The 24,105-nt window shown below is 39.7% G+C and overlaps 1 protein-coding gene across 1 annotated transcript in view; it reads right to left on the bottom strand.

The window, feature by feature from the left end:
• Positions 1 to 7,572, bottom strand: part of tmtc2b (transmembrane O-mannosyltransferase targeting cadherins 2b) — a 106,418-nt gene extending 98,846 nt beyond the window's left edge. The window contains exon 1 of the mRNA XM_054777253.1: positions 7,156 to 7,572. Coding sequence (XP_054633228.1) covers positions 7,156 to 7,280 — 125 coding nt within the window. The 5' untranslated portion in view covers positions 7,281 to 7,572. The remainder of the gene's footprint in view (positions 1 to 7,155) is intronic.
• Between the last annotated feature and the right edge of the window lie 16,533 nt (positions 7,573 to 24,105).

Genomic DNA, 24,105 nt, shown 5'->3' on the forward strand with positions numbered 1-24,105 from the left:
TAGTGTCCATTGGTATCACTGGAGCATGACAACTTAGGAAAAATAACTTTGTAGGGTTACTAAGATTTTAGGGCGTCCGTATGGTACACAAAATAAGTTTGAGATGTAACGGACGCAATTTAAAATGCAGCCGCAGTAATGTCATCACTCTTTCTGTCATTTTGTATTCATGGCATATTTGTACGAAACTTTTTTTTATTATCTTTGCTTTGCTTTATCTTCATTCAATCTGAAGAAGTTCCACAACGGCAACATTACAAATATTGGAAGCTGCATCAAATGGGTTGTTTATGACATCATTGATCAGATCTGTAAATTGGACATAATATCAGATTTCACCGTGCGTATTTATACTAATTATGTGATCTGATCGATGGAAAATGTAAATACTAACTCATTATAAACAGAAGATGAGAGGCTCCCTCCTAATAACGATGCAAGCACTGTCTCCATTTTCCCATTGCACATTTTCTTGGCATTTTAGTCGCAACATTTTTATAACAGCACTGGAGGTCACAACTAATAGAGGAGCCTCTGCTGACAGTGATGAGGGGGAAAAAGCAGCATTGTATCTTGTCAGTGCTTTCCTATTGACCCGTCCATGAACTCCCTCCATGTAAAATGCCAAACTCTATAGAATTGAAGCAATTCCATAGGGTCCAGGGAAAGGGGGGAGACATACAAACATACTGTATTAAAACACGTCAATTATATTTTTAGAGGCAAAGTTTTTTTTCCTGGCTTACCTTACAGTTGCAACATTTTTTTTTACCCTCATTGCATATTCGTCAGAAAATGCGAGCTTCTCAAAATGGAGCTCTAATCTATCTGTGGTCACATTCTGAGTGGATCTTTCCGGCATGGTGTATGGAAAGACGGTCTCAACAGCAGTATAAACATATTGGAGAATGATCTCTTTCTGTGACATGATTAGACCGCAACAGATTGGTTACTGCCGTTGGCATTATTAAGCAATTTGAAAGGAAATTTGGATGGTCAGTCAGAATGAAAACAGTCAGGGAGGTCTTCATTGATTCATCCATCTATTTTGCTGATCTCCTCTCTATAACATCACGGAGTGTACTCCAACATAATATTTGTCTATTTTCTTGTTTCGCAACTTGATATCATTTAAAACATGCAGGTGGTCCACGGGTTAATCACTATTGCAAGATGACAATCGACTTGCTTGAAATATTGCCCCACACTCGTCTGGAAGGGTAACCTTCTCTTCTCCTTCTAGATCTCTTTGTAACAGCGCACGGAATCCATGACCCCGCTAGATTTTATTAGTATTGATGCTTGCGACAGCCGAGCATTTGGGACCAAAAGACGTTATTAGTCAGTGTGATGGCTTTCCTTTTCTTTCAAGTAACAGGTTGTAATGTTAAAAAAAAGTATATTTGACAACTAAACATTCAACGCGCCAAAGTTATTTATTTACAAATGCTATGTTTTTGCACTAAAGGGCCGTTTTTCAGTGACTTCACAACTAAAGTCGACCTGATGACAACCAATTGGGGTTGACTGCTATTGAACATGTCACAGCTTCTGATATCCATCCATCTATCCATCTTCTTCCACTTATCTGAGTCGGGTCGTGGGGGAAGCAGCCTCAGCAGATAAGCGCAGACTTCCCTCTAGTCAGCCCAGTCAGCCCTTGGAAGAAAACTCATTTTGGCTACATGTACCCCCGATCTTGTCATTTCGGTCACTAGCCAAATGTAGAAAGGTAAAACTAAACTATCTCACGACAGTCTAATCCAGCTAACGTTCCCTGTTAGGGGTCGGGTGTAGAGTGAGTTGGGTGGCACCACAAAACGGGGACCTTGGCGGTCCTATCCTCGGCTGCAGCTTCCTATAAACATCCCTTATTTATTGCTTGAAAGAATCGTCCAGTAGCAAAAGTCTTCTCAAAAGACTTTTGATGCCTTCATCCTGGCAAATAAATAATGACATAAACCTGGCATAGCTCTTTAGCTTCCTCTTCATCCACACCAAATCCTCATCTTTAAGCTACACAAAGGGAGAAAAAGCACACAAGACCATGTGCAAGCAGTCGTTAGATGATGGAGCCTGAAGCCTGAAGGCTTAGATGGATGGCAGACATGGAGAGAGAGAGAGAGATGGAGGCAGGACAGTAATTACAGGGAGGAGAGAGACGAACCCAGACCGGGAAAAATGAGGAGATGCTCAGACTGCCGGGTTGCCGCCCTTGGGCTCTCAACAGAACCACAACGCTAACCAGTCCATCCTTCAGTATAGAGTTACAGACCACTGCCATGATATGAAGGGCCAAAGAAGGGGCAGCTATGGGTGCAGGCGAGCCTTGTGGGAATTTGTCTATTCTAAGATGTATTGTGTAGCGGAAGGACTCGGAAATTGACACTTGAAATGAACTCTGGTAGGTAACTCAGAGTTCATCGTAAAAGAAAACAAAAAACAGGATGACCTCATGTACAAACAAAATAATCAGCAATATTTGCTGTCACCCGGTGAAAGCTCCCGGCCACGTGCATCAGTGGTGAAATTATCCCAACCTCTCTAATAAAGCTACTGCGGTTCAGCTCGCATTCTCCAACTGTTTACCACAACTGCCAACCAAGGCTACAACTTGACCCGCAACCTTCACACATCCTCACATAGGCCTTGCTTATGCAGCTCAACAATCCGACCACGTTGAAAGAGAGAAAGCTTTTTTGCCTTTGCCATCAAGAGATCATGACAGTGTGAATACCATACAGCCATCTATTTTCGATGCCGCTTATCCTAATTAGGGTCACGGGGGTATGTTGGAGCCTATCCCAGCAGACTTCAGGCGAGAGGCGGGGTACACCCTGGACTGGTCGCTAGCCAACTGCAGGGCACATATAGACAAACAACCATTCACACTCACATTCATACCTATGAACGATTTAGAGTCTCCAATTAACCTAACATGCATGTTTTTGGAATGTGGGAGGATACCGCAGTTCCCGGAGAAAACCCACGCACTCACGGGAAGAACATGCAAACTGCACACAGAGATGCCCAAGTGGAGATTCGAGACAGTGTGAATACCTGACAGAAATGACATTGAATCCACATTTTTGGGGTATAAACTTTTGATCAGCTGATGAACAGCCTATTTCACTTTAAGACTTGCTTGCTCAATTTTTTTTGTCTCACTCCCATGTCTTCTTTTTGTATTTTCAAGCTCAACTTAGTACCTCCTGAAGATCATCAATCCATTTTCTATGCCGCTTATGCTCACTAGGACCGCGGGAGTATGCTGGAGCCTATCAAAGCTGACTTCGGGGAAGAGGCGGGCTACACCCTGGACTGGTCGCTCCTTAAGAGCAAACAGTGCAAAATGTACATTCTTGCAATTTTTCATCTGGCCTTAAAATCATGATCAGGCGTATAGCTCTCTTTTGATTGTGCAGGTCTACTCAATGTGGTGACCAGTGACCAGCAACCCTGTGAAATGCAAAGGATTAAACCAGACTTTTGACAAGATAAACGTGTGACTTGGCACACTTTGTTCTAAATTTCTCTTCTCTTTAAAGCACACCCTTCACCATGAGATGAATAAGAACTTGTAACGCTATATTGAGGCTACTAGTGAATAGATGTTCAGGTCTATTATATAATGTGTTCCTTGCTGGTTATATATTCACCTGACTGTCATTGGCAGTGCACTGATTTCCCAGCCAGATCCACAAGGAAACATAGCCTGTCTCTTCACTTAGGATCAAAGTGAGTGTCCATATTTAAGTCCTCTGAATGAAGCTTTGCTGAAGGCAAAATCTGCATGTTCTATGATTCATAACCTTGACCAGTTTATGCAAAGCGCTCTACAATTCTATCTTATCTGCAGGCTGTGGCCTTGCAGGTGAACATGTCATGATTCACACACATAGTGTTCTCCACGCCGACAGCTTCTTTTGCATTCCCAAATCATCACGTTCAACATTAACAAGTAACATCACCCTGTGGGTCTGGGATTGTTTTACTTTGACAAATTAGATATCTCTGGCTCAGACGCCTCTCCCTACCGCTCTCTCACCACAAATGCAGCCTGAGGGGACAGGAGACGGCTGCTAATTACGAGCCCGAGCTCAACACGTGCTGTTAAGAACAGATTGAGCTGGATGACGGACAGCCTGCAAAGAACAACCTGTCAAGCATAAGAACACATTAAATAAAATACTGAAAAATCCTTGGCTGGGATTGCAGTGTTTGTGTGAGAAGCCCCGTACTAGGTTGGCCCACGACTCATGAGGCAATAAATAACATCTCTTCACAGACTAATCAGGGTTTGGCGTGCTTGTCTTCCACTAAAACTTTTGAAGGTTGTTTGCTTTCTACCGCAGTCACCTCTCACCTCTCTGATAGCACTCCTTGACGGCTTTATGGACATGCAACATCTGTCTTAAAATAGGAGCCTCCTCCTGAGCACAGATTGCAAACGCAGCAAACGCACGACAGGAAAAAACTACACCAGCAGAATAGCTTGCCGTAGGAAAAGATTTTTTTTTTTCTTGTGCAGGAAGTGTTGTATATACAGAGCAGTTAGCAGGGTTGTAAAGGACATACGGCAGCCGTTGATGTGGAGGGTGTTAATGTAATGTTTGTTTCACTAAACTGTATCCTCTGGCTGTGTTGGAATAGTCGCGGTACATATGGCAGAAATACACACAAGGTTGTTGATGCAGATAGTGTTGGCTTACAGTACATTGCAGAATTACAGCGGATATAGACGGAACGTGAACACAGTAGAGCTGCAACAATGAATCCATTAATCAGTGATTAATCTGTTATCCAATTAATCGACAACTAATTTGGTATTTTTGATTTTAAAATGTAAATATACTCTGATTTCAGCCTCTCAAATGTGAATACTTATTTCATTTCTTTAGTCATCTGTGAAAGCAGACCGATTATCTTAGTGTTTTAGGCAAAACAAGATATTCACACACATCAGCTTTGACTTTGGAAGACAGTGTACATTTTTGCCTCTTTTGCGATGTTCATACCGTATGTTTGTGTTCATACTGATTTGGTCTATCTAGGACAGGGGTGTCGAAAGCATGGCCCGCATGTCATTTGCGGCCCATAACTGATTTTTTTAATCAACTCTCTGCATATTTTAAGAGGGCAATTAAACAAGAAAACTAACAGAAACAACAAGAAACATGGGAAAAGATCAGCAATTTTACAAGAATGTAACATCATGACTAAAATATGACATATCGACATAGATTGGTTAATAAAATATCAAAGTGGCCTCATATCCTTTGATTTTACCATATGTGGGGGTGCCCACCCAAAAAAGTAAAACCCCTGCAAATGCAGAAAAATTCCACAAAAAACAAAATAGATGCACCCATAAGATGCTCTAAAAATGTAATACAGTATGTAATATGCTTCAACATATTTTAAGTTCAGCTGTACACATGACGAAACAATTACAGGCATACAGTATAGAGCTTGGTACTTCCAGAACATGTACACATCACATCTTGTCAAAGTATCTTCCTGCTGGAAAACCGTGAGAGAATTGACTTGTGAGATAGCATCCTCTGCCGGACTTATACAAGTAGCTGCGGCACTCCTGTCCCCCTGCGGATAGCACCATGAAACCACTTTCTATTTAAGTTACCATAAAAATACTAATTATTTACAATTTAAAGCATAGAAAAGAGATTTGTGGATATGCGGGGGAGAGAAGGATGAACCGCGTATAGGTGGGGCTCAACTGTACAACACCTTTTGATTCTATAAGTGCACTTTCACAGTCTTTCTGGGTAGGAGCCTACCAACATGGCGCATCTTAATATTTCCCCACTCTTGCTTGCATATGTGTGCACAGCCTTTTTTTTTTGTTTCCATACTTTGCAGGTCTCTGTTCTGGTGCATTTATTACTTAGTGACAATTTTATTTATATTATTGAAGTATTTAAATTACTTTTCTGTTCAACTTGCATGAAACAATATCCCAGAAAAATAAAAAGCCACTGTTTGTAGACAGAAATTTGTATGTTTACTAGGTGTGTCACAAGATCTTGCGAGATTAAAACATGACAATATTTCTTGTTCAGAAAAAAAATGGCTCGCGGGCACTAGGCCCGGGATGATAATAAATTAATTAATTAATCGCACAATAAATGAAAATGAACTTGATGATTTTGCCGGCCTCAATATACTGTATTGCTATGTGCATGCTTGTCTGTTCATTCTGTGCACTGCTTTCAGTACCCTGGTGCTGCTGTCCATAAAACAACGGCATGAATGGAGTGAGACATTTTGTCAGTCATACAGTCTCTTTGTCTCAGTGCGTGAAGGCAGGACCGGTAGCACACACACAGAGTGGAGAAGAGCGTGGCGTAGTGCAAATGATATTAGTAGATTGCAATACATATATTGTATAGGTATTTTCATTGTACTTTAAGCAAAGTTAAAACCTTGACTCGTTCTCATAGATCCAATTTCATGTATCGCGTCTCATGCCGGCCCTAATGTTTGTTTTTTTTTAAAGTACCCACACCATTTTAAAAAATTGTCACCGGTATCAGATAACATGTAAACAATACCCAACCCTGCTCTATATTTGACCAAAATAACTAGAAGTCATCATGAATCCCTTTGTACCAGCTATTAAAAATCAGGGTTGCAAAGTAAAGGCGACAAAGAAGCCTCTGACCTACATCACAGTGTGCATGGGGAATAAATGAGCCTGAGGAACTAACATCCACTCAGCCATCAAATATCAAATGGTGCTGTCCTTTTTTTCTCTCTAAAATGATGGTTTCCATTGAAGAGTGACAACGCAGTCTATTTCAAGTAGATGAAAAAAACACAATGCTTGAAAGTTCCAGCAGCTTGCACATTTGGACTGTTCGAGACTCAGTGATTTCTTCTCCAGAGATCAATTATTTCCACACAGTGTGGAAAACTGACAAGAACTTTGCTGGACATAGTGGGGGACACAATGCACACTATGGATCTCTCCTCCTACAGAAACTACAATGACCATAAGACATGAACTTGAACCAAGCTCTAACTGTGCGCTTTTTCACTAAATTCACCTTGCACTTGATTGAAACAGGCACACGGCTCACTGGTATAGTGAAGATGCTGTGTCGTGTGAGTGACGTGTGTCCATGCAAGTACCTGTCATCATAGCAGAAATCTGCACCCAGAGTGTTGACATACAGGACCAGAGCCACGGCGCTGCACAGCAATTCTGCCAACATTTCTCCTCGTCTGGCACACACGCGTGATGTGGACCCAATCATGGAACTAAAAAGAAGAAGAAACGGCTGCAAAATCCCCAAATTTCCTCACAGTCGCCGTCTTTGTCAGGACGTCTGCAAGAAAACAACTACGATCCCCCCCATCCTTGCTTCAAGTGCACAAAGTGGACAATCCACGGGTCGCGGTGTGTCTAACCCATGTTGGCTGAGAGGCGGGGAGCTCTTTATCCAGCTGGAAATCCGCCAAGGAGAAGATGAAAAAAAATCATACAGCAGTAACGTTTAGTCAATGTGTGACGACGCTACGGTATCACACGCCTTCCCTTCCACGGGAGGAACCGCGCTCTGATGCTGCGCCGCCGCAGCTGTGTAGCCACTGACCACAACTAAGCTAGCAAGAACCAATGCAGCAACTTCCGCGGACAATTTCAAAATAATGCTACATCGCCGAAGCGTTGGTCTTGTGTAGACTGTTGAGATGTGTTTGAGAACAGCGCCTTTGCCCTTAAAATATATGCATGCTATAACAAAAGTTGTATTTAATTATTTAAAAATATATATTTCAGTTATTGGACTAAATGACAATTTTAAGCTACACTGAATAGCATTTACGCCTTTTTTCCTTCGACTTCATCGCCATATCATTTTCATTACACAACTCGTCTAACATTTCTTCTGTTTATTTTAATTTGTTATTTTTGAAGATTGGCTCTGATTTGTAAAAGTATGTCACATTTCCGGTTTTTGTCTGTGCACTTTCGATTCGCTGATGGTTCAAACGCATGTGGTGTGGTGAGCTACTACGCATGCGCAAAGTTATTGCCAGGTTGTCAAGAAATAGTTCAGTTCAACTTATTCAATAAGGACACAATAAAAAATAAACGTATTTATGTAAGTTTGAGGCACAACCTTTCCTGTCTAAGACAGATAAAATCACTGTATACAGTATATGATATACTGTATTGATTCATAGGTGCACGTGTATAATTGAACTGCTTCATTTATGATGAGCTTACTTAACTTTTTAAACTTTCAACCGTTTCTTCTTGTGTCACTTTAAATTATGTGCACATTGTTGTGCATTATTATTATGATACATCATGGTGTATTTTTTTTTTATCTTTGCGTATTTATCTATGGAATAATTCTTATACGTATATTGCATTGCAGTGTTGCATACTTATAACGGATATAGTCTCACAATGGATATTGGCAGTGTTTGGGCTGCAAAAGCATATACAAGTAAAGCTGGAGGGCAGACAGGAAACTCCAAAAAGAGTTTTATTTAAGACGAAAAGAAAGTTGAAAAAATAAACAAAATGTAGCGCACCCTTTAACATTATTAGAGACCTCTAAACATGAAATAACATTCCTATTGTCACTTTTACACTTGTATTACCCAATGTAGTTGACATATTAATAGAAAATAAGATGTCTTAGACATATATAAGACATTACATAGACTCACTTAGCATTGACAGGATATTTGGTGACTATTGTCTCATCAATGTGAAGTTCCTGATGCCTAGTGTCCAGTGTAGTAGAATACTACCGCAGTGGTGCAGTGAACATTACACAGGAGCTGCTGTCAACCACAACTCACGCCAGTCACCAGCAGTCTCCACACTGCTTACCATGCTATCACTCAGTAACTCTACAGTCATGGAAAAAATTATTAGATCACCCCTGTTTCTTCAGTTTCTTGTTCATTTTAATGCCTGATACAACTAAAGGTACCTTTGTTTGGACAAATATAACAACAACAGAAATAGCTCATAAGAGTTTAATTTTTTGGCAGTACAATGCTATAGCTACTCATGTAAGAACTTAAGTGATTTTAGTTATTATCAAGAAAACCATGGAAGTTGCTAGATATCAGCTCTTAAATTCAACTCTTATGAGTTATATTTGTTATCATGATTATATTTGACCAAACAAATGTACCTTTAGTTGTACCAGGCATTAAAATGGATCAATAAACTGAAGAAAAAAGGGTGGTCTAATGACTTTTCCATAACTGTACAGTACCTAGCTGATGTCACATGTCACTTCCCAGGGCCCGCCTCTTAAAGGCGCACACAACGTCACAGGTAATACTCTACAGTACATATAACATCCTCTAAATATTTTATATTTGTATTTTCGTTCGTTTAGCCATTTTTACCTCTGTCAAGGAGATTATGTTTTTGCCAGCATTTATCTCTTTGTTTGCTTGCTTATTTGTTTGTGTTCAAAATAACCTGAAAAGTTCTGAATGCATTTGGATGAAATTTTCAGGAATTTTCAGAAATGGGATATGGAAGAAGTGATTAAATTTTGGGGGTTATCCGGATCACCGTCTGGATCCAGGACATTTGTAAAGGATTCTTTAACATTTCGAGATAGGAGCATTTTCAACATTTGTGCATATAACTCCACAAGAAATGGTCAGGGCACTTGGAAAAAAAAATACAGGACAGGTTTCCAACAGGTTCTACAAAATATCAAAGACTGATCCAGATGATGGAATAATTCCAGATACTATGATCCAGAATATGAAAAAATAGGGGATCTATGGAATTTTCATCATAGGAATACAACAAATGAAGGTATAAACATGCAACAAACATTATATGCAGCCAAGACACTGTGGAATCTGGAGTGTGCCGACGAATTTGCAGCTACATCCAGAAGAAAACTGCCATTACGGAAAATGTGATTTTTGTGAATAACTACTGAACTAATATTGATATCATTATGAATCTATTGCTAATGGTATGTTTTCATGGTCCAGGAATCTAAATATGTAGATAAAATAAATGTAGGACTAATATTTATGGTGGAAATCACAATATGGGAGGAACTATAACGCTTGGTGGAGGTCTGTGCTTTCCGCGTGCTTTTCTAATTATGACTGACAATGCTTAATTTGGGCCAAGAATACGTACATATGTTTTAACTAATAATAGGCTGAACTCAACCACAAAACAGTGATCAATTTCATTAATGATTGAATTTTTGAAAAAAACGTAATATAGTGAGGGAGCGATGTTCGAACCGCAATGTAGTGACGGATGACTGTATTTCTTATTCCAATACCACAGGCCTCCTATTTGATATTAAAAGATATACTGTACATGCAGCTGATAGAGCACAACATAAAATAGATTGTTTCTAAAGACCAGAGCAATAAATCATCCACACCAACACAATATTACTATTTCCATATCATGTTTTTTTTTTTGATAGACTAAAATGCCATTTATTAAGTATTTGTTTGACTTGGAACCATAGTAACCAAACATATTTACGAGCTCTCAGTGCCACACAAGGGGAAAATCTACCAGCCTGTAAAAGATATGCATGAGTTGGCAAATGAGGAGAGCAAAAAAAAGGGCACAGGGATTCGGTTTGCATGCAAGAAGAAGACCTCCCTGAATGTCTTTGGACCGTGGATGGTTTGAAGGAATTATAGGGACACTGCATTGGCAGTAAGATAATTGCTGGTTTGGGATAACAGCTGAGGAGGAAAATCACATCCTTGTGGAAAAGATGAAGACTAAACGTGAGAGTGGTAAAACAGAAAAGTGCTGCTTAAAGCTGGCTCTGACATAACCCACATTCAAGCGGCCTAATCTATATGCGGGTACTGTATTCAAACAGGGAGTCAAGCAAGTATAAGGAAGTTGATAATATACTGTAACCATCTTTTGATAAGAGAATATTTTCATTACATGATTTTATCATTGCTGACAGGCCAAGTACTGCATTTTATTGAGGCGTTTTACTGATTATGGTATAATTGACAAGTATTATTTAGTACAGTTTTATTCAAATAGATTAAATACAACATTTTTGTTGGTAAGACAAAGATGTCTGGCATTATACTCCCTTCAGGGTTTATTTTGAGGATGCAGTGGGGTCCAGAAGAAGCATTTAAAAATTACCGTATGTGCCCAAATGCAAGACTTACAGGTATTTGTATTTATGAGACGTACTTTTTGACTGAAAAAAAAATCCTGCAACCAGCAGGTCATCTTATATTCATTGTCAATAGATTAGGGGTTGGCGATAACACCCCTTGACACTCGTATTACCTAAAATAATAGATATGATCAGCGATAATAAGACATAATAGCTCAAACGTCATCACTGGGAAATCATTCATACTCACTACGACATTTGTCACCTGATTGCCAAGCAGGACAGCCAGTCTATCTTTGTTTACACCACAATGACCAACTCTTACACGCAGGCTACAGGATCTCTGCAGGGACACAAGAGACGGCCACCTCTTTAAACATAGCAAGCTACCGAGCTAACTTGTTAGCCTTGAATATATTTATTCTAAACCTAAGAAAGGGTTTGAAACTGAGTGGGGAAGTAGGACAAAGTAAGAAGGCAAAAATGTACCACTTCCACACGGAATGGGAGGAGAACTTTTTTTCACTCTGCATTAGTGGCTGACTCCATTCAGTGCAAGTTAAGGTAATGTAATGTACAGTAATGTCTCATCCACGTAACAGTACTAACGCCTTGTAACCAGTTTAGAATCCTACATATGACCAGTCTTTCAATAGGCCATAGTCAACCGCGGAACAGCGAATAGTTGTTCGCGGTAGAGTGAAGGAGCAACGACGAGGGACAACTGTGCAGGCCTTTACTTTGATCACATCCAACCTCATGCATGATGGTGAATGACTCAAGACTTTTTCATGCAGTATTGTTCAACGGCCAAGGCAGTCACCTCAACGCAACCCAATAGAAAAGCATACTTCTCATGCACTGAAAGCAAAAGTGAAAGCAGTCAAACCTGATTTAGCGGTTATTAACTTGATGGTGTAGGGAAAAAAACAGAAAAGCTCTTTTGAAGATGTTTTTAGGGTAAAAGCCAGAGATTAGAATTTACAATGCCAGCTGTCTGTTTTCCTAAAGGTTTAACATAATGGCATAAAAAATCAAACACAATTTATCCATTTCATTATTATGGGGGCAATGGACTGTGATTTACAGATGCGTTCTGGGATTTCATGAAACCTTCTTACCAGTGGCCACAAATTATTTTTTGACTCTTCCAAGCGAGCTTTTTAGTCTGTGCTTAAAAGCAGACCAGTCTTCTTCAGGAAATAGATGATCGATGGAGACCCGCACGCAGAATATGACTCTTGACACAGTTTACTCAGCCTTTAACTATTTGCAGCAAATTGCTTTTTAAACCAGAGTTAATGTTGCAGTCATAAAAGCACAGAAGTCGCAGATGAAACATGCCTATGTCATAAGAACCATTTCTGTAATTTAGTTTATTTCATAAGGGAGTGAGCCAGGCTCTTCGTGTGGCAGGTCCATTAACTGTTCATAGAACTGGAGCGGCTTTCATTTTGATGGACCTTCTTCTTTGATTCTAGTTACTTCAAATCAAAATGGAGATACCGTCAAACCTCCCCCTCAACACACACACACACACACACACACACACATCTTCATCCCTTTTTACTGTGCAGTGGTATGTAGAGAGCAATAGTTCCAATTTAAAAGCGTAATTAAACTGAGCAGACAGTGAGCAGTGAATCCTCAGTACTATCAACACACCCTACTGGAGCTTGCTATTGCTTTTTCAATGTACTTGCGTAAACAAGACACACTACCCACAATTATTCTAAACAAAAAAACTAACACTAACACTAAAACTAACACACTACAAAATAAGTCATAAAAGTATGAATAATTCATGTTGATATTGGATCAATATCAGTATTGGCCGATATTCAAGACTGCAAGATCAGCATCATATCGGAAGTGAAAAAGTTGTATCAGGACACCCCTAATTAAGCGTACGCTTTGCCACCGATAACACCCGAGCAATGACCCGGTGGGCGGGGCAGGTTTTTTTGGTTCCAGGTCGGGACCTTACTGCCTAGCTCATCTCCCTCCACTTTCCAAGCACTACTTTACTCATGACTGGGCATGGGACACAGAGTCAGGCTTGATCACCCTGTAGTTGGTCACCTTTGATAAGGGTGTCTAGCGTTGGAAGGCCGAAACACCCACTGATTTAAAAGGTACACTACTGATGATGTGTCCCAGAATTTACATCCTTCCCATGGCTGAAATAAAGTTCCCACACCACTCTCAACATCCACGCCTCATGTGATTACCATCTATTGGCACAAAGGACATTTTCCATCCAGCCCTGTGTATTTATGAACTATATATTATACTTGAAAATGTTTAATTTAGGCAAAAAATACGTAGAATTTGCTTCAATCTGCATATTTTTTTAAACTAGTTATTCTAGTATTCTAGTATTCAACCACAAAACAGCATGATTTATTAATATATTTTGGAAAAATTCAAACCGTGATGTGGCGATGTCGACCGTATGTTATTTTATTTATATATTATCGAAGTATTTAAATGACTACACTGCTCAACTTGCATGTCACAAAATTTCATAAAAATAAAAAGGCATTATTTTTGGACAAAATTTGTATGGTTTCTTTTTTTTAAGAACCAGTTCGGGCACCGGAATAATTTGAAAAGTATCAATTTGGCACCGGTATCGGACAATATGTCAACGATATCCCACCCTATCACTAAAACTAGGCGTTATTTTCTTTATAAAGGCAGAATTTTTGACGGCCTTTATAGATGTCTTTAAATTGTGCATGGGCTTGTCTGTGTAACTACCCATGCAATCCTTAAGTTAGCAGTATTACAGTGAGGAAGGTTTCCCTTCAAATACCGCATTCCCCTCATGTTAGCTAATTTTGAGGAAATTGAACAAGATCAGCACTGTCATATGTCTGATCAGCTGCTGCATAGAAGTTGTATGTGTTTCCAGCATGATGAATGAACCACTTCACTCAAGGGACTATCTCTGTTATTTCTAACCCTCTGCTTCTTAAACCACCACTGGCGACTGACAGCTCTCTAACTGCAGTGAGCAATATATTGTGAATTCACATTGGACTCCTTAGCAACCTCAAAAAAATCACACAAGTGGCACTTCACTTGACAGCTTTTCCACTGTCAGTACAACAAGACATCAGGTGGCTTTGAAGATTCAGCCCCTTTATGCCCATCTCAGACAGATTATGCGTGATGGATGCCCATGGACATAAACCTGTGTGTTTTTGAAAGTGCTGCTACTCATACATCAAGTCCAGGTCTTTTCCCCTTTCCAAGTGCCTCTGATGAGAATGCCAGCTGATCTGGGATAACATGTTCAGCAGATGTATTGATGACTCTTGCAGCACTGGATGCTTTAAAAATCAATCCGGGTGTCATCCACTACTTTCTGCTTTCATCATTCTAGTAAACGCATACAACAAACGGAGCAGTTTTGAAGACTAAATTGAACACAATTGCATGGGTGCTGCCTTATGACATTCCTGGCTATGCTGCAGTTTGGCTCATGTTTGAATGAGCTGAGTTGTCACGAGATGACAACCAGAGGAAAGAAAGAATGGAAACATGCTGGTGACCACTGCCCTTACCAAAAACAGAGCCAAGCCATTTTGGAATACTGTTTTTTTGTTGTACCAAAAAAACTTTACAACTGAATTCAAACATTTGAGCTTGAATGCCCTGCAGTAAAACTAGCAGAATGCGTTTCTTTCATTTAAGCCGCTTAGCCTCATTAGGGTCGCGGGGTGTATGCTGGAGCCTATAACAGCTAACTTTGGGCAAAAAGCGGGCTACACCCTGGACTGGTGGCCAGTCCAAAGACAAAACAATCATTCACGCTTACATTCATACCTGTGGACAATTTAGAGTCGCCAACTAACATGCATGCATGTTTTTGGAAAACGGAGTACCCAGAGAAAACCTACACAAACTCCACACAGAGATGCTCAGGCGGAGAGTCGAAACCAGGTCTTCTCGATATATATCATTTACTTTATGTTTGCAAGAGAGGATTTCACTTAATTAAATACCAGAGGTGTGAACTTGAGTCACGTGACTTGACAATATCATCAAAGACTTGCAACTCGACTTGGACATCAATAACTCGGGACTTAACTCGGACTCTAGTCTGACAACTTGAGATTTTCAGTGAGTGTTTTGAGTAAAATGTGTCGCCATTCAAAGTACACTAAGTCCCCTACTAACGAACAACCGACGTGCGAACATTTGGAGATACGAACACAAGCCGACTGGTCTATATTTTCATGTGTTTTGCCTTATATGTCCATATTTATACTGCTACATGCTTGACCGCCAAACCCATGTTTATACTGGTACATGCTTGACCAGTAGAGGGCACTGTGACACTGCTAATGGGACCAACACATACAGGAAGATGAGAAAGAGGAGAGGAAGGCTAAGAGTTTTATGATACAACCCGGACGGAGCGTGTGGTTAAAGTTTATGAAGAGTTAATAGGCCTGCTTCATTCTACACCACCCACAGAACACTACCTCTTTTAGAAGAGTCTAACCACGACAACGATTTGTCCTTTTTTCAATAACTCCTCCTCCACCACAACGACGTATGCTCGACCACTCCTCTTCAAAGGTAAATAACATTAAAACTCAAACTCATATTTACATAGATACGCATATACTGTATATGTACACACGTACATGTAGTACCTACTGTATATCATTGGTAATATTACCTTTTCCCCTACTTAAGAACAATTCCACATAAGAACAGTCGTCTGGAACCAATTGTGTTCGTAAGTTGAGGACTTAGTGTATTCAACTAACGTGATTATCATTTCCACATTTTCCAACAGAATTTGCCTCACTGAATGCATCTTTTAATGTTAGGGTTGCCAACCCTCCCTTGAAAAACAGAACTGTCCTGTGTTTGGAAATAAAAGTAGACATCCTTAACGGATCTGACGCACGTTGTTACTTATTACAGTGTGAATCAAAGCAGTCTGTCAAATGTCAACAGATTCCACTGGCAACACCTCATACCATGCTAAGCCAATCAATGCCAGCATGCCGGAACGCTCACCTATCAAATTCAATGCCATTCGACTTTTCTGATCTGGAACCAATTAACCGCGATAAACGAGGGACGACTGTAATCTAATCAGGATGACAATGTGCTCTATTATCTCATTTTATTCTGAAGCCACATGAACAAAATGCCACATTTAAGTCATTCGAGACCCACCTCAACCATCTCCATTAAAACTACAGCTAACTAAATTAAGCCAATGGATGTTTCTGAAATCATTATTGTGTGTTAAATTACACTAAATTACAGGCAGTGGGTGATTTTATGTGAAATGACACAGACATTCTGTGAAATGTCTGTAAAAATCAATACAATCAAGATGTCCCAGGGTACCAGCTCAGACTGCAGCTCCTGCCCCTTAAATGAAAATTATAAGAAGCAAAAACCCCACTGAGGGCTTTTGCGTGATCCGAATCATCAAGAACCCTTTGCTGTTGTAAACATGCTGTTTGAGTTATCATGAAGCACTTAGTCAAGAGTGACTATGGTAGTCAGTGACTGCTAATCATGCCAAAGCGAAGCCTTGCATGCACATTTTTAGACACCCTTTCTTGCCCGTGCCAGCACACTTCCATGCTATCCCTCAAGGGAGACATCACGCCGTAGACAAATTGTTGGTGCGCATAGTTTCGGTATGGCGTAGACAGCACACAAGCTTAGAAGGGCAAATGATTCCAGCATTATCTTTGCTGTGCTGTTTTCATTTCCTCTCATACCCAGAAGCATTCAAGGCCAGAAATATGTTACAGTTAAGTGGAGCCACACGTCAGGACGTCTGACTGGATTGATATATCTATGACATACAGTACATATGAGGAGAAGCAGACGGAGACACTCATTGGGGGTTTATAGATAGCTCATCACTCATCCCTAATGCTGCTGAGGGATGCGTTTTATGCATCTATTACAATGGAAACGAAAATAACAGATGAGTGTCATAAGAGCACAAACAGCCTGTATCGTGTACTTTGTTGCCAAATAACATTTTGTCTCAGGGATATGTTTCGTGTCTCTCACGGCATATAAAATGGCAGCGGGATTAAGAAACGTGTCCACGGCCAGTCAGACGGATGAGTAATAACAGTGCCAGATATGTAAGAAGGTGTTACGATACAAATTGATCAAGTGTTTTTTAGCACATTACTAGCCACAGCCTCCCCAGCAACACTCACCGTGGAAAATGAACATTTCGGCATAATTTCACAGTGGATGACAGCGTTGGGACTAATGCCATGGCTGTAATATACTATGTTTCACCATCATACAGGAGAATGCTAACAGAGTAAAATTTCAGGAATATTATGCCCATTATAAACAATGCACATAAAATTGCATTTTAACTCTACCACCTCAGTCAGCATGAGGTCTTCCACTCCCCTGTGGTTTGGATTTGTGTTACAGTCCACCCTTTCAGTCTTGATTGTTAGGTATTATACAGTCTAATAGCTCTGTGCAATTAAATTGCTTCTCACACTCACCTAGCACAATCAGAGTTGCGCAAGACTTATATAAGACTTGGAAAAATACTGGGAAACAGGCAATAGATGCATAGTTTTCACTCACAGCACATTAACTCTCACTTTTACACAAACTTAACTTTCACTTCCCAGGTACACAAGCTTGAGTTTCACTTTCTACAGGAGTGCAGCAACTACTATATACCTGAATTTGGGGTGTAGAAGCCGCTACTTTTCTCATGCTTTTAACCCTTCAACTTGTACAGTGATGCGGCTAATGTATGGTTAAAAACTACCTTTCCCATGATGTTTAGAGTGCCACTTCAGGAAGTAGTGATGTGGACAAGTGAAGTGGAATCTAATATCATCTTTTGAAGCCTTATGGAGCGATCTCTGGCACATCTTATGTAAGTTTAATCAAGTGTAGAATTCCTACAGCTTCTGTTTGGACCGCCAACCGTCCACTATCACCAATGGGTTTCGAAAGGCTGGACTGAATGAAGAGGATAGCTCGCTAATTTGCAACAAAGAGTGACAATGAAAGAGAGAGACTGACAAAGTGTGTGATGAAAAAAATATGAGGCTGTTCAATTTTAATGCTTGTCAAGACAACTTGAGTGGTTTTAATTCCCAGTAGTAGGAGGATGAAGACGGCGATAAATGACTTTTCTGGTAGGCTACTGTTTAACTAGCCGTCTTACACTCACTGTTCGCCACTGTTTAACTAGTGTTTAGCCATGTTACAGCGCACTGTTTGGAAAAAAGCATTTATTTAATCAAAAGTTAAAATAAAAAATCCTGTAACATCTTAATAGCTACTAAATATGCCATGTTACGATGTTACGATGTTATGGACAGGTTCGGTCTATATATGGAGAATTTTTTTTTTCTCTTTAATTTGTGGGTGCAGCTTACATACCGTTGCGCTCTATACAATTACGGTATATATATATATATATATATATATATATATATATATATATATATATATATATATATATATATATATATATATATGTACTCTGTGTACTTTCATTCTGGGCTCTCGATCTTCTTCATTGATGATAAGAGCCCAATGCTGTAACCAAATATATTGCACTCATTTTTTAATACAATTTGACTACTTTGACTACTTCTCCGACAGCAAACGTGGTCCAAAAAAACAGGAAGAAAGGCTAAAGAAAAGACAAAGCCATTACACTGACATAGCAGTACCACTGATCTACAGTGATGTCGCTCTGTATACACAATCATTCAGCACATCTTTTTAAAGATTAACCTCGCCATTCGTTTACCAGTAGAAGGTATTTATCATCTTTTCTTTGTTGGCCAAACAATGTAATTAAGCTTGTCTTCTCTTCCAGAAGCTGGCACAGTCAAAGCACATCACGAGAACTGAAAGGTTTTTTTTGTTTTTAATGTTTTAAATTGATCCCTGGCTATAAAAATAAATATGATTCACAAACATATTCTAACTAGAATACAATGTTTTCATTTGTGAAAAAGTACTACACTTTCATGGAAATTAACTGGCAATATTGTGTTGATAAAGACCACCAATGGATTTAAGTTAATGTAGTCGATTTGGTGATTTTAATTTAAATTTGTTTGATTCATTACAGCACAGAGTTATATTGTACTAATCATAATTGAATGATGCTTGGGCCATTCTACCAAATTGGTGGCATTTTCTTGTGGCAGTTCACTCAAAATGGGCCGAATGGTGGCCTAGTGGTTAGCATGTCTGCCACACAGTCACATGATCAGGAAGATCTGGGTTTGAATCTCCGTTGGGCATCTCTGTGTGGAGTTTGCATGTTCTCCCCGTGTGTGCGCAGGTTTTTTCCAGGTACTCCGGTTTCCTCCCACATTCCAAAAGCATGCATGTTAGGTTAATTGGCAACTCTAAAGTGTCCATAGGTATGTGAGAGTGAATGGTTGTTTGTTTACATGTACTCTGCGATTGGGTGGCAACCAGTCCAGGGTGTACCCCGCCTCTCGCCTGAAACCAGCTGGGATAGGCTCCAGCATACCCGCGACCCTAGTGAGGATGAGCGGCATAGAAGATGGATGGATGGACAGCTCACTCAAAATAAACTTAAATGTCTGTATTTTTTCAACCAAACCTAATCATACACATACTCAAAATGTATATTGGCCCATCTCAGGCAACTTTATTTAATTGTTGTATGAGTTTCCTAAGCCAAAATGACTCAGAACTCACAACGGAAGGTAACAGGAGTGAGTTTTTAGCATAGAATGAGCAAATACATGAAATATAGCCACGTGGCTTTTTATACTAATAGCATGCTGAACCTAAGCACATTACAGTGATTCAGCAGAAACATAACTTTAAAATGAGTGAACTTAGTTTTGGTCTTCCCATAGCCTGCAGAGGATCTGAATGATGCAACATCCTGTTGACCATGTGACTTTGACGAATCAAAATTTTTCATAGGGAGTAGTAATGTGTTGGCTAACAGGCCTGAGCAGAGGTCAGTGTTTTGCAAGTTTCAAGTAAGTCTCAAGTCTTTAATCTCAAGTCCAGAGTCAAATCTCAACTAAAGATGTGCAAGTCCAAGTCAGTTCTTTCAGGACTTATGTACATTTGTTGTTTGTTGTTAAACCTGACCGGACGTCATTAAATGCATTCAATGAGGCAGATTCAAAGGCAAAACGGTGTCTTGCTGGAAATTACACAAAAACGATCACTTGAGTTGAATACTTTGAATGGGGAAACATTTTACTCAACACATTCACTGAAAAGTTCAAGTATTTTCAAGTCATCAGACTAAATTCTGAGTTAAATCCCAAGTTAGTGATGTAAAAGTTGAAATTGAGTTGCAAGTGATACTGTGTTTTGGGTGACTTGAGTCCACACCTCTGGGACTGAGTGAAAAGTGTGAATTTGAACTAAATTTCTTTTCTCTTTTGAAAGAAAATACTACAGTTGAGATATATTGTCATTTCTGTACATTGTTGTAATTATTGAAGCGCATGTTTAGACAGTCTTATAGTATGTTTTCTGCAAAATCCTACAATATTCTCATGAGAACAAACTCAGAAAAGAGAGGACACATACCAATTAAAGCTGAATGCCTAAAAATACAACAATACCACAGGACGCCTCATCATACTTTCCATCAAATGTAATGAAGCTGAATTAGAAAGTTGCATACGCAAGTACTGACAGACGCAAATTACACACACTCGAGACAAATATGATAGTCAAGATGAAACATATCATTCCTGTTTTTAGAGCACTGAGAGTGTTTTTTACTTAAAATTTAACCTTACATCAACGAGACCCATGAAAAAGGAACTGACTGTAATATTCTAGTCTTCAAAAAGTCCCTGAGATGAGTTCAACTTCTCCATTGCGGGTGCTCGAAGTTATGAACTATTGTGTCTTACCTACTGTATCCAGTTACAGAGTGCTGAGACACTGCAGCTCAGCAGTAATATATGACAAATAAAGCATGTAATTCCTTCACTGGCATAATTGTGTCTTTTGTCGTTGCTGAGCTTCAGGCCCTGTGATGTTTAAAAGTGTTTACATTGTCAACTAGGATTACGCAGACCTTTGCTATGGAATTCCACCCCTGTCTCCGTCGAGAGCCAAAGGATACGGCGTCACCGAGACAACCAGCCTTTAATCTGCACATCCTTTCAACACTGTGGCCGAGTGAAGCAGACACGGATGGAGACAGGCATTGAGGATGTCGGGGAAAATATTTGGGCTGATGATAAACACTGACTTGATGGTATTTGGACAGTTTTGCAACATTTTGACTTTCAACTGTACGGCAATGTGTAGGTTTGTGGATTTGTTTAAGGATGATTGATGCCTTCTGGAAGTGGTGTGAAGACTGGAGTGGGATTTCAGTGGGATTTGCTATCATTCTCTGCATTTCTTTTGGAGATTTTTGTTTGAAGGTCTTTTCAATGTAATTAACACAAATAACTACAGTCAGGGCCAAACGTTTTGAGAATGACACAAATATTCATTTTCACAAAGTCTGCTCTCTCAGTTTTTATGATGGCAATTTGCATTTACAGAATGTTATGAAGAGTGATAAGATGAGTCCCTCTTTGTAATGAAAATGACCATAATCCCAAAAAATCATTTTCACTGCATTTCAGCCCTGCCACAGTAGGACCAGCTGACATCATGTTAGTGATTCCCTGGTTAACATAGGTGAGAGTGTTGACAAGAACAAAGGCTGAAGATGACTCTGATTAAGTGGGAATCACAAACTGAAATCTTAAAAAGGGGGCTGGTGCTTGAAATCTTTGTTTTTCCTCCGTTTGCCACGGTTACCTACAAGGAAACATGTGCAGTCATCATTGCTTAGCACAAAAACGGCTTCACAGGCAAGCATATGGCTGCTAGTAGGATGGCACCTAAACCAATCATTTATCACATCATTAAGAAGTTCAAGGAAAGAAGTTAAAATGTTGTTAAGCTTCAGGACATCCAAGAAAGTCCAGCAAGCGTCTGGACAGTCTCCAGAAGTTGATTTATCTGTGGGATCGGGACACCACCAGTGCAGCGCTTGCTCAGGAATGGTAGCAGGCAGGCGTGAGTGCATCTGCTCGCACAGTGTGGCCAAAACCTTTAGAAAAAGATGGCTTGGTGTCAAGGAGGACGCATAGAAGCCACTTATCTCCAAGAAAAACATCAGGGACAGACTGGTATTCTGCAAAAGATACAGGTATTGGACTCCTGAAGACTGTAAAACCATTTTCTCTTGTGATTGTTTGGGGCATCCAGAAAAAAGCTTGTCTAGAGAAGAAAAGATGAGCTCTACCGTCAGTCCTGTGTCATACCAACAGTAAACCATCCTGAAATTATTCATGTGTGGGGTTGCTTCTCAGCCAAGGGAATGGGCTCACTCACAATTTGCCTAAGAGCACAGCCATGAATAAAGGATGGAACCAAAACAACCTCCGACAGCAACTTCTCCCAACCATCCAAGAACAGTTTGGTGACAAACAATGCCTTTTCCAAAAGTGATAACTAAGTGGCTTGGGGAACAACATAGTAACATCTGACAAATAGAGCTAAAAACACTGAAGCAGCAAACTTTGTGAAAACCAATACTTGTGTTATTCTCAAAACTTCTGTAGAATGTTTTTTTTGGTTGTTTCTGTTCATTTCAGTGAAGTGTTACTGACATTTCAGAAAAAAACTATTTTGTAGAGGGATGGTCCATGAGCCAAGGGAGAACCTAGAATCCAGAAAATCAATACACTTTTTGCTGTTGCACTGAGAAAGAGTGACCTACCAAATTCAGCAGATGGGGCTTTTGGGGCTTTTGTCAAAAGAGAATTTGAGACTAGTTAAGAGTGTACCTCACCTCTCACCCACCACCACTCAAGTCGGATGTCATGTTGGAAAATGTGATCTGAAGCAATTTTCCTCAAATATTAGATTAAGCAATCGTCACTGTATTTGAAATTGTCCTCCACCTGAAAACTGTTAAGTTAAGATTTGGAGAAGTAACCTGTGTGTCACAAAATCAGAAGAGGGATCTGTTACTTGAAATACCACTGGCGGGCTGCGACCTTCAGCATCTGCATGCAACACTGATCAGGATAATGATAATAAGCTCTGTATATCCCATTGATAATCATGCTGTCTTGCATCGTCCCAAAGCAATTTTAAATGCATAAGTCATTTAATGCAAGTGTATGTAAGTGCAAGCTACGGATCAGTGATAACAGATCATAGTAAAACACACACAGATGGCAAAGCTCTCACATCACACTGCATTTAAATAATGTACAGTAATCCAGTGAATTTCCACAGAGTAGGATTCCTCATTTGTAAATCGAATATTTTCGTAGTGACAGCATGCAAAACCTGTTTACGACCTTCTAAATATGCTTTTTTAACATTATTAGAGCCCTCTAGACATGAAATAACACCCCTATAGACACCTTTACACTTCTATTACCCAATACAGTAGACATAATAGGAGTAAATACGCAATTTAAGACATAAATAAGACTCATGCTCGTGTGTGTTGCTGTAAATATGTTCCCTCAGGGGTTTAGCTTGGCGTGGGTTACTGCAGCAACAGTAGCTCATTTTTTTATATGGGATATTTATTAGGCATTTTTTTATTATTGTGCCTGTTGTGAAAAAATTCAAACCTGCAATAAAAGCCTGTTGTGTGTCTCACCAAACATTACAGTACACTGCATACAGTACATACAACATTACTGTCACCTAGTGACCAGTGTAGTTACTGCATATCAACATTTTTGAATGTGTCTCTTGAATACATTATGTACGTACAGTATTTTAGGTCATTTTGTTGAAAAAGCTTAATTTAGACACAAAATATGTAAAATTTGCTTCCATTTTTTCCATTTTTTGACTAATAATAGGTTGTATTCAACCACAGAGGTTTTTTTGAAAATCAAAATTTGAACTGGGAAGTGGCGAGGAT

Source organism: Dunckerocampus dactyliophorus, chromosome 5 (genome assembly GCF_027744805.1).
Source record: "Dunckerocampus dactyliophorus isolate RoL2022-P2 chromosome 5, RoL_Ddac_1.1, whole genome shotgun sequence".
Lineage (NCBI taxonomy): Eukaryota > Metazoa > Chordata > Actinopteri > Syngnathiformes > Syngnathidae > Dunckerocampus > Dunckerocampus dactyliophorus.